The 12,825-nt window shown below is 38.4% G+C and overlaps 1 protein-coding gene across 1 annotated transcript in view; it reads right to left on the bottom strand.

Moving 5' to 3' along the window:
• The window catches only part of GTF2F2 (general transcription factor IIF subunit 2), a 78,021-nt gene that overhangs the window by 30,637 nt on the left and 34,559 nt on the right, over nucleotides 1-12,825 (bottom strand). The window contains exon 6 of the mRNA XM_058045806.1: nucleotides 11,681-11,762. Coding sequence (XP_057901789.1) covers nucleotides 11,681-11,762 — 82 coding nt within the window. The remainder of the gene's footprint in view (nucleotides 1-11,680; nucleotides 11,763-12,825) is intronic.

Raw genomic sequence — 12,825 nt, 5'->3', positions numbered from 1 at the left:
AAATTTCTCTTTCAAGATGACTTCACAATTCAGAATATATCCCAGAATGCAGGGATTTTCTTCTCTTTTTTTACAAAAAGAAATCTGGCCATGGCTATTTTTGTGTTTCTGATCCTCCTGTCTGTTTTTCAAATAGAAAAAAATTGAGCGAACTAAGATACAGACAATATTGAACTTTGCAACAGGTTTTGAGCACAGGGCTTTCTTTAACCTCAAAAACAGCTACAGTTAATACTGTAGGAGAGCTAGGATCTTTTCAGATATGACACAACAACTTTTAAAAATAAGCTTAGCAGACAGAATGCGTGTCTCATTACTTCTAGGCCCAACTAAACACCTTTTTAAAAAATCTGAACCATTTGAAAGATATTTTTTTCATCTCCTTATTGTTTTAGATCTGAAGTTGCTGCATTGTTGCAATCATGACAGTCTAAGGGTTAACAAGTGCCTGAGTTATGGGAAGATACGGATTTGTGCTAAGCTATTTTTTTATACTTAGATGCCTCACCTTAAAGGTGTTGTCACGTTCCTGACTGACTCTAACCTGAGATAACACTGTTCAACCAGTTCTGAAGAAGGACAGAAGCCTGTGTGTATCTGCTGTCTGCAGACTGGAATCATGGAGTCAGAACCTTATGTTATAAACAGAAATGAACCTTGTAAAGTCCCTAATTTCCCCATGCCTATAGTTGGGAATGCAGCACAAAGCCTCAGAACTGAATACAACCATGAGCAGAAGGAACAGAGGAAAGCTCTTTGGTGAGCTGTTTCTTTGTCTAATTCATGACTATTTCTTCTTTATCTTCCTCCTTGGCAAGGTCTCAGTCAGCACTCAAGAACACACATAATCTGAGGGAACAGCAAGGCAGTAATTCAAATTTATATTACAAGTCATAGGGTACAGTTCCTCCTGATTCTGCCACTATCATTAAGAAAGGGGTTAGTCAGATAACCCTGAGAAAATATGGATCTGTTCAAAGACCTAACAGAGAGACCTCATTGCCATTAACTTTGGTTAGGGCCCAGTCTGTTCACACTTTCCTCAGTTACTGCTTCAGTGTGCCCATGACCTGCAAGATGGTGCTGTACCTGTTAATTTTTGGCAGGTATTTTTGGAGTTGTACAATTAATTCTCAGAAATGTCACTCAGGAGAGACTAACTGTCATTCAGGACAGACTAATACACTAATAAGACAGGAGGTTTGCAATCTTTGACATTTGGAAAATCAAACATAAATTATCAATAGAACACACTGTATGAGTTGACCACAGATCTAAATTTCTTTATATTTTAAAACTGCTGCTGAAGATAACTCCTGGATAAACTTGCAACTCCACCTTAGTCACAAAGGGCCACCCTAAACGTCTACCAGCAAGTATCTGAGTGCTTGACAACACCAGAAGCATCCAGCACACCTAAAGTTTGAGTGAGAAAAGTACCCTGGAGGAGGGAAGGGAAGGTAGGGGATAAAAGAAGACACATACAGCGATCAATGGAAAAAAAAAGTCAGTCTGTCCTCCAAAACACCCCAAATCCAATCAGTCTGCTGCTACAGGGTTCACTATTGCCCTTCTCCACCTTCTAAACCTAAGTTCTGGTCTGTGCACACCATGGTTTCTGAACTGTTCAGAGATGGCTCAACTAGAAATGGCTTTAGGTAGCTTATGTTACAACACCCTAGCAGAGATAATGGATCTCAAAGAAAAGAAAATTAAATAATTTTGATAGAGCAGGTAACATATATCAATACCTACTAACACGAAATGTTTGGATGTCAATAGGATATTAATTCAGGCATGCAGAGCCACTTTTAGTGCAGAACATTATCAGCCTTGAGGTATGTCAGAAACTAGGGTGAAGATGAGAGCATTTTTTTAGTCATTTCCATTTAGTGGCTTTGCTATATTAATTACACTGTTGGAAACTTTCATTTCAAGTAGCAGCATATAATTTTTCTAAGTTTCACTACTTTATGCTATACCTTGCTTTCAAACCTGAAACAGGAGAAGCTGACAACTCTCAGGTGATGCACTATCCATTTTAACTTTGGGTTTGAATATTTCAGTCTTCTTGTGAGGCACTGGGAAAGCACAGAGCAGTCACCTGGAACACGGCACTTCAAGGCAAAAACAGATCTTTACAACTCCTGTGTGAGAGGCTTTCTGGGCTGTGAGCCCACATTGCCAGCTCATGTCCAATTTTTCATACCAGTATTCCAGAGTCTTTCTCTACCAGACTGCTCTCAATCACCTGGTTGGCACTGAGACTGGGGATTGCCCTGCCTCAGGTGCAGAATATGCATATTATCATACATTTATGTGTTCTACAGAAGAAACTTATACAAAATTATAAACTAAAGTAACATTGACCCTAAACCTTAATGATCACTGGTAGCTGTCACAAAGCTGCCTCAGTTCCAGCTTTCTGCCAGGGCCAGCAGGAGAGGAACTAAGCAGTGGAGTCCATGAGCACTCTTCATGCTTCCCTGTTGGGGTCATCACAACATTCAAGGTACAAGCTTAGCTCAGAAAAAACTTCTCATTTCAATCTCAGGTATGGATAAAACACACTAGCCTTGTAACAGTTTCACTGTACCATTCAACAAACATACAGCCAGATTCGAGCTGTAATACTCTTTCTACTAGGGCAGAGGCATTTGTATTGAGTCCTAATGGTGGTAACAGATTAGTGCACAGTGCAAAATTTTCAGTGAAGTATCACAGATACCAAAATGACAATGAACAAATCCCAGGCAAATCTACTGACTACAAACAAATGAGGCAACAGTCTAGCAAAAACATCGTAACAGACTTCAGGAATGGTGAAATTATTGTGTACAAGGTTCAGTTAAAAAATATTTTTCATTAAAAAGCACAAAGCAGTTTGAAAATTTCAAACTCAATGTAAACTTGACAGAAGGCAATACCTTCAGGACTTACATATCACTAGAACTGACATTTAAATCATATTCTGTTGATAAAATACCATTTCAAAGAGAAACCACCTCATTCTCTCACAATTATGTAGTCTTGCAATGGTAACTGAAAATGGCAGCATAAGTTTTTCTTAAGGCCATAAGCGGACATATCTGTATTTAAATGAAGGCATGGAAAGAACAAGGACTTTGTGAGCCATTGTTTTTATATGAAATTGTTAAATTTGTGTATGCACATTAATGTACATAAGAAATATTTCAGGTAGGGGTCCTTTGTATTAATTTCTACTTCTTTCAAGCTGTGGGAAGTAACAGCTATAGAAGAGCTTTTGTGAAAAATATTACTGAAAATTATTTGCATTTGATCTGAAGTGTAAATAAGCCTCCTATGATTTTAAAGTTCCTTCACTGTATTTGCAGTTTAATTTGTTGGCCTTTGATACTGGTAATCCCATTTTTTTCTACCCAGATGATTCAAGAGAAATAAAGTGAGTTTAACTAGACTAGATGAGTGGATTTGAAAGAATTTTACATTATATCTCTCGCTTAAAGCAAAAGGAAGTAATTTACTGCTCTTTTCCATTTTATGGCATTAATTTGAATTCAACTCCAAAGCCTTTTTAAAAACATCCCAGACTCGAGCATTAGCAGGTGGCTGCACAATTTCCTCCCTACTGGAAAACATTTCAGGATCGTGCCCGAGTACTAACTGATTGTTGCAGTGCTTCAGTATCTTGTATTAATATCTGTGCAATGTTGTGAATAATTTCCAAAGTTGGCATCTTTTCCACCCACAGAGCCTTTAAGGAGCACAGGAGGTACCTCCACAACTTTCCTCCATGGTACTTGGTCCTATGGCACTTTGGGACTTACGCTCCCACTGGAATTTTGCCATGTCTTCAGGAATTAAATCACCCACTTATCCCAGGGTAACCCAGTTTGATAAGCACTGGAATCCTACAGACAGACATTCCTTTAAAAAAGAACCAGAAACCAGAAGATGGACAGTTTGTCATCTATGAATTTCCTTGAACTTGGTGACATCCCGAGTAACAAGTGCTATTTGGAGGGAGATGTGCTACCTTTCAGACCACTGTCTCAGTGCCTTCCTGTAGATTCACAAATTTCAGAAATGCTTTGATAAGCCAGGAAATCAGTATGTCAGCAACAGAACTTGCCACCTAATGATTTTAATCTTTGGTTCTGCACCAGGTAGCTTTTAGTACCCAATGATACCATAGAATTTTTGGAGCTCTTTTGCAGCAGGGAACTGTTGGACGATACCAGTCTACTGATCTGTTACAAACTCCAAATATCATAAGTAGTATGTGAACAAAGCAGCTTAAAAATAGAAGATGTGGTATGGTGCTGACATTCTACATATTGTGAAAATTTGAGCTTGTCAAGCTGGTAGTTGCCAAAGCAGTTTTGCAAACCCAGAACACTGGAAGTACTCAACGTGACTACAGAATTTGGAATGGCGACCAGTAAGAGATCCATGAGCTTCAGTGAGCTCTGCAACAGAGAAAATGCTGACACCAATGAAGAAATGAGCTTTTTTATTTACATCAGTAACACCAGATCAGTCATGGTAGTTAAAACTGAACTCTCAGATTTTCACCCACTATAGTATCATATCATATTACAGATGGAAAAGAGGATGAAAAGGAATGTGCTACCCTGGAAAGACAAGTTATGTTCCCACATACTAAACAAGTCCCTCACTGAAATCTGGAAAGCACCTTAGCAGCAGAGATATCTCTGTAATTATTGCTGCCCTGGTTAAAGGAGTTCCAGCACTGTACAATACCAAGGATTCTGGTTTCAAGTGAAGGAATCAGTGCCCTTGACATTAAGGTTTACTAGAATTATAAATATCCAGAACTTCTGGTGCTGAGCACTGGTACTGAGTGAGGCTTTTCTCCAGCCTGAAGAAGCTGGCTACGACTGAAGCCTGAACATACTCCAGGGTGACTATTTTTAGCCTCAGTGCTTTCAGCAGATAGAAAGGAAATGGATGCTATTTTGCTAATTATCATAAAGGCAAACTAGATATGTTCTTAAATGCAATGCCTCTGTTTCATGAACTTTATGTCAAAAAACTCAGAGCAACGAGAACAATCCAATTACAACAATTGATTTCCTTCCCCAAGGTATAAGGAAAAATTCATGGAGTATTTGCCATAAACTCTTCTTAAATATTCATCCCAAAGCATCTCTCTTCTTTCTGAAAATGACCTTCATGCTAGGCTTCTATGAACAACATACCTTTCTAAAAAGGCACAGAACACATTCACTATGCTCTCTATTCAGAAGCTATTTCAGTTCCAGAGAAATGCAGAGGAATCTGGACACAACCTTGGGCAACCTGCTCTAGGTAGCCCTGACTGAGCAGGAGTGTTTGGACCAGATGACTTCCAGAGGTCCCTTCCCACCTCAACCATTCTGTGATTCTGTGACTCTCACCTGGAAATTATGATACTTAAAAAACAGAAAGAAGGCAAATCCCAGGTCATGCTCTAATGAAGCCATTTTAAGATAAAACAAAAGAAGAATCATAAGTCAGCCTGCAAAGCCTACATTTTTTATTCTGTCCCCAGACTTTTACAAAAAAAAGGCAACTGAGATCCAGTGACCAGATCAATGGTATCTCCAAAATTTAAGACAGTATTTATATGCTAAAAAGTGTATTAAAAACCCCCTACTTTTATGTCTCTTCCCCCCTGCCCAACCCCCCTCAGATTAGCCTGAATACACTTGGCTACAATAAGCTGAAGAGTACAATGGAGTAGAAAGAACATATTAACCTCCTGCATCCAGCTGCAGATTTAACAGAAACACGATAAAATACCTGCTGCATTACCAACAGTAGGCTATGCCTTATTTATTAGTATCATTATAATGGCTGGAAGCAACGACCAACATTACAACCTTTTTCATATCACTGAACAAAAAAGCATGATAATATAAAAGGCCTATTAAAATCCAGTCTCAGAACACCTCTTGTAAAAACAACAAAAAACAACAGACAAAATGAAAAAGACAAGGGACAGTGAAAAGAGTCTAAGATCACAAATAAATATATAGGAAACAAACAAAAGCAACACTCCTGACCACTGAAATGGGGAATAAGCACTTCTCTTTAAGTGAGCTCATCTCACTTAAACCTTGTTTTTCTTACTTGCTTCTCTCCACTACTCTGGTGAAAAATGTGAAAAATGGATCAAAATGGACACACATAGTGAAGTGTGTCTGTTACTTTGCAGTCCAATTGTTCACAATTAGAGTGTCATTTGCTTGATTTCTTAAAAACTGGTGGGTGCCCAGGAACACAAGAATCATATTAAATACATATCTTAGCAGTACAGCTTAAACCTACATGAACATGATTAACATTAATTTTTTACAAAGTGCACATAACTCTTCAGGAAAAACTGTGATTGGAAATATGAACAAAAATGGTATTTTTTGTACTTGATGAGTAACTTAAAACACCCTAGGAATGTGTTTTTTTTTACTATGCTGAATCTTACCTCAAGCCAGAGAAACTGATCTTTGATACTTGAAAAATCAAGGTTGCATTGATTGACAGGCAGATGCAATCTCAGCCCTGCATAAAATTGGCTTCCCACCTCAAACAAACTGAGCAGCATTTGTGCAGTGTGTCAGCCTTTGTGGAAAATGCACAGATGTATGCATACTCATGTACTTTGGAAAGGAATTCATAGCCAACTAAGTATATCTACAAGAATATAAGGAAGTGGCATGGTGGTCAAATGACTCATTTTCTTCTGCTAGTGGGAAGTATTTGTGGGGGGGAAAAAAAGGAAAAAACCCTAAACAACCCCAATCAAAAAAAACCCCCAAACCCCTGGCATAATGCTCATTTTCAGCAATATACTGAACTGTCAGTCAGTCAATACCCTCTCAGTACTTTTTAGAAAAAGTGAGCATCTCATCTGCATTAATTTAATTCTACTTACTTGACCTAGAACACAAAGCTTCAGGACCTCAAGAGGCCTCCATAATATGGTTGTAAAGAAATATGACTTTTCAAATGTGGAAGTTCATTATTCTAGAATGTTTTACAACCCATTACTCCTAAAAGTCTATTATGCATGTTTCTTCCAGCAGCTTTTATAAGGACTTTCAACATATTCTCTGTAGCAAACTCTTACAAGAAAAAGCAAGAAGATACACAAAATTCTTGCGGCCTTGTTATAAGCTGTCATATTGGCAACCGCTATTTTCACTAATGACACTTCAAGACATATTTAAAAATTACTTAAGAGAGCTATAGGGATTACAACCCTTGTTGCAGTGTTAAATGTTGGCTCTTCTAGGCTTTTCATAATCCTAGGACTCCTTCTCTTTTTTCACTTGGTGTATGGTTTGTGAGACTTCACTAACTCAGGTTAGGTATAGTCAAACCAGAGTATTCCAAAAGCCATTGTGAAAGGTGACCAGCATTTCAGCATCACATTTGAGAATGAAACAAGGGCACTGAATTCATCCTTTTTTGCCTGCCATTTTCCACTGTTGCAGAAGTGCTAACTAACATGTCACACAATTCATAACTGCTTGAGCTGCACTTCACACGTGCCTTCAACACGTCCTCTGAGAACTGTGAGTCTGCTGCCCAGCCACCCCAGTGCAGAGGACCTGAGCAGTCCTAGAGACCTTTCTGTAGCTACTCAACTTGACCACGTCAGTCTGAATTGGAGCTTTGCAGAAGTCGCTCTTAGAGATTTTTTTCTTCTTAACTTTACCTTAAAATGAAATGTATAAGATGCTGATGCGGTCTAAATACTTTTGAAAATATTTTTTTCTATGAGGAAATGGGAAGCAGAAATAGGAAAGATTTGGGGAAGAAGAGAGTTTGCTATGATCAGAGGGATGAAGAGAATGGAGGTGAGGACCAGTGCAAGGATAGAAAAGGTAATGTGGCAGCAAGAATCTGAGATGGCTACAGTGATATTGGCTACAATAATATTGATCTGGCATGATGACATTTAAAATACAGAAAGAAGGCAAATTTCATACCATGCTGTAATGAAGCCATTTTAAGGTAAAACAAAAGAAGAATCATAAGTCAGCCTGCAAAGCCTACATTTTTATCCTCTGTCTCCAGGCATTACAAAAAGAAGGAAACTGAGATCCAGCAATCAGATTAATGATTTCTCCCAAAATTCAAGAAAGTTTCAGTTTCCATAAACAATATAATTAATATGCTAGAAGGTGTATTAAAAAAAATAAGAAAGGAATGTTTTATACCTCTCTTTTCCCCCCTGCACAACCCCAGCCCTCCATTTTTCCTCTTTTGTGAATAGCAAACACTCCTTTGGAGCATCACAATTGTATTCTCATCTCCTCTCAAGTAATCTGAACCCTGAAGTGATCCTGAATGTCTGGATAACTCCTCTCCTCCCGTGCCCCATGTTTCCCAGTGCAGACAAGCTGCTTGGAAGATCTCTCTCTTTGGAGGGGTCATTAATCCAAGGTGCTTAAACATTGGAATCACGAAATTAAAATATCTTAAGCCTCAGAAAGACAAAATTAAGGCTCAGATCATGCATCTTCACGGTGGAAAGCTGACTACAGTAAGAAAATAGTCTGGTTTGTGTGGGACTGGCCAGGGAGGATGTGGAGCCTGCCTAAGGCAGCCTGACAGAAAGGAAAGGCAACCTGGACCTGGGTGACATGGATGGTGGGGGCACAAGGCTGGTGCAAATACAGAGTGTGCTGTACAGTGAGCCATGTGTGTGACCCCCACCTGTGACACACACACTGCTGCCACAGTTCACATGTGCCCCCACTGTCTGACAGGCTCCATGGGGCAAGAAGGGAGCTATCGTACAGTAGTGTAGGCACAGCATCTTCTGTGATACTGCACAGCAAAGCTGACTGCAGTTAGGAATGGTCTGCCTACTTTTTCCCCCACACAGTCCAAATATTTTTAAATGGGATCATGAGATCCACTCCCACAAGACAGAAATCATGACAGGTGCTTGGAAACCACATATATTATTTTTCAGCTAGCCTCAATAACAGCAAATGTAAAACCAATCATTAAGATGCTATGAAGAAATACACTGCTAATAAAAATTTTGCAAGATGTTCAATAGCACAAAGCTTTACTAGTGCAGGATAGAGGGAATTTCATGGTATTTGTCCCTCTTCTAGAATGTGAAGCTCAGGAAAATGGAAAAAATTAAAATAAATCTCATGACAACAAAACTTGCAAAATGGAATACCAAGTGGTCACACAGCCTCTGTTTTACCTTAGTTAGGGAGTAGGTATCCCTAGACACACATTTGTACCTTGTATTCAACGTGTTGTGAACATCAGCCATCCCCATCCTTTCTGTAATCAAATCAAAAGCCGGGAGGAAACCCTCCCGACTACTACATTTGTTAACGTTTTCACTCACACGTCACCAGCTTCTGCAATTTCATCATCTGTCCTTAAACCCACACGTCACGCTATCTCCCACTGAACTGCCAGCCAGCCCATCACAAGGCTTCACCCTTACACTGAAACTCTGCAGAGCAGCAAGGAGACCAATGCCACGCCAGGCATTCAGCAGCTGATCTCCTCGACTCAGACGCAGATGGCAAAATAGAGGGGATCCCTATCTGCATTTAATACCAGGAAGTATATCATCCTTTTTGGTTACTGCCAGCTCTCAGAAAAAAGTGATTACAGATTTTGAGAGTCGGCAGCTCCATTTTCTAGATCTTAAACATTTGAAGCTACTGCATTTATCTTTTAATTTTACTTCCTTCCCAACTCAACTTAGTATTATAGCACTCAAAGCCTACACAATAGACTTGCTGTTTAATCAATATTTTAAATTCCATCTTTGAAGAGTCTGTCTCATATAAAGCACAACAGTAAATAGAAAAATGAACAAAATGGTTTAATATAACACAGCTCTATAATGTATGTGCTTTATCTTTAATGCTGTCACCTTTTTTTATGTACAGACTGTAGCATGTTGAAGGTGGGAGAGCATCAAGGGAGTGAAAAGTTAGATCCTACTACTCAAATACCAGATTCAGTATTTGGATATAAACCAATTCCTTCTGAGGCTGCGACTGCTAGATGTGCTAAATCTCATGCTGATTCTCAGCAGATCAGACTATTTTTTTTTAACTTATTGGTAGAAGGCAAAAAATCTTTAAAAACATGTGAAGTTAGAAAGTAGGAATACAGAGCCTGACAATTTTTCTAGAGGAAGGAAAAAACAACAGTACCATTGTTTTCACCTGCCAATGTTTTCAGAGACAAAATGTGCTTTTGTGTTTGTCCTTCTGTTGCTCCTATAGGAGCAGAACATGACAAAACTGAATACCAGGAGGAGCTGCATCCATGCATGCGTGACAGAAAGTAGAACGCTGAAAAATTCAAAGTTTGGGTAGTACTTAATTAAAGCTATCAGTTCTGTTTTGGTCTCCTTCTGTGGCCTTAGCAGAAGAAGCTTATCTGATCAACTATGTACAAAATGCAAAAAAGCACTTGGATCAGGAAACCTGTGATTAGAACAAGTATGAAGCAAATACATCTTACATTCTATATTCATGTATATTTAAAATTGCCAGATTGAAATGAGTCCTTTTCTATAACATTACATTTGCCTCATCTCCATTTCCTGCTGATGACAAAAACCATGACAGCAATCGTAGAACTCAGTCTGAAATTAAGTAGTTCACTGCACAGGAACAAACTTATGGTACTAATTTCCAACAGCTAGAACATAAAATGTCAAAAAATGTCAAAACGGAATGAACTCTGTAAGGAAATACTGGCACAATTTAGATGACAGAGAAGGTTAATAAAATACAAGACACTGAAAATGTATATGATACATAGAAATCAGATCAGGAATCGGAGAAAAACATCACTTTGCATTTTATGTTTCTTTTGACAATTTTAAAACCAGTCACAGACAATTCTCTTCCTGAAATTTCCTGCTTTGAATTTCTCTATTCCAAAAAAATTAATATACATACTTAAAATATATAAAGATGGACTTAACATAAGGCACAATTCAATCCCAAATCTGATTACTAGAGAACATCATCAAGTTAGTTACCCATAAGATATATGAATCACATGGTAAATCCTAGAGGTATTTGCCTAAATTTTCAGAAGTCACTAAATGATCCTGTTAAATGTGTGTGTTGTGGTTTCCATGCTACTTCTGGCACTTTCAGTCACTACCATTTTTAAGAACCATGCCAGTTTAGGTCCAGCACTTCTCCAGAAACTCTTTCCTATTTTGGACATTTTAAAAGTCTTTTCAGAGATCCTTTTTGTCTAGCATGGCACAGTGTAAAGTGGAATTAAACTTGAGTGATCCACAGAAACCCACACTCAAGAAGGGCACCCCAAGCAGACCGATGTAATCTCTTAAGTCTCAGGAAGTTCAGCTTGAACCACATTTGAATACAGTCATATGTTCAGATATGAAAAGGTAGATGTGCTCTAGTAACAGATTTGCATATGAATGGATGCAGAAGTCTGCATCATCCCACCAGACAAAACCAGAGGGAGATACAATGCCCACAGCAGCTTTCAGTCCCTCCCTACAGTAAATGCACCCCAAAAGTAAGATCAGTTCTGATCCTGTGTAGATCTGGTGTAAGACCATGATAATACTGAAATCACCCCTCACTAGTAAGGCAATAAGAAAAGCACCAAAGTCAGATAGCACATATCATTTGTTATGAAGGACTCCTACCTTTTCAGCTTCATATAATTTTCACTAGCTGCAGGTCTGCATTCAGCACGTTGCACCACTATTCCTTCCAAGGCAAGTTTATCTAGAATGAAAAGAAAATGAAGTAAAACTGGACATGAAAATAACATCCACCAAGATGGTCAGCATTTGAATTATTTTTCACTAATTAAGAATTTACAAAATATAACATAATTCTAAGTTCTCAAATGAGGCTCTAAAATCTCTGCTATTCAGACACCAAAGAAATAAGCAGTAAAAACATGTTTGCATAGCTGCTATACCCAGACTTCCTTGTTTTGCCTTCAGATGTTTTACATATTAAGAATGAATCACAGAGATCAAATTTTAAATAAGAGATTGTAACTCCTTTCTCTAGATGTTGCACTCAGAGTATTATCTAGGAACTTTTTTGTAAATGGGCAATTAATACAATCAGTGACTGTGAAAAAAATAATCTACAAAGAGAATCCAATAATCAAAGTACCCAAAATTAGTGGAAGATAAAGCAAAAGCTAATTTTATTCTTATACTCAGGAAAACAGTATCACATTTTCCTCTTGTTACAATTTTTTTAAAAAGTACATTGAAGGAACACAATGCAAAAAAAGTAATAATACAAGAGGATGGTAACAGTCAGGGAAAAGAAGTAAAAGCTTTCAGTCAGTAATCTAGGACACCACATACATGTATTTAGGTAATACTCCTCTCTGTACATTCACCACAAAGTCACTTTGTTACCCTAGGTGACCACCTTTTGCCTAAAGCAACGATGACTAACAGAGCAGTACCAGCCTACACCATAAAGGTAGGTAAACCCAAAAATTAAAAGCAACTTAATGTAGAAATGAAGAGAGAAGTGATGGTGGGCAAATTTCTTCACTTCTACTATGATGTTCTAGTGCATGATGTGTGGATGTGGGAGGAGTGCATGTCAATTAATCCGTCTGTTTTGGACACAGCCAGCGCAATTTGTGTTAAACAAACACCTCTGGAACAGCCTTGCATTACAAGAAAGGATGAGTTTTAAAGGCTTGACTAGCTGTCGGTATAAAAATGTCCTTCCAAGAGCACTACACTGTCATTGCCACCTTCTGCTGGCAATGTCACAGAAGGTGACAGAAACGCTTAGAAATACTGATGTCCAA

Source organism: Melospiza georgiana, chromosome 2 (assembly GCF_028018845.1).
Source record: "Melospiza georgiana isolate bMelGeo1 chromosome 2, bMelGeo1.pri, whole genome shotgun sequence".
NCBI classification, from domain to species: Eukaryota; Metazoa; Chordata; class Aves; order Passeriformes; family Passerellidae; genus Melospiza; species Melospiza georgiana.
This window is presented reverse-complemented; position numbering and strand designations above follow the sequence as displayed.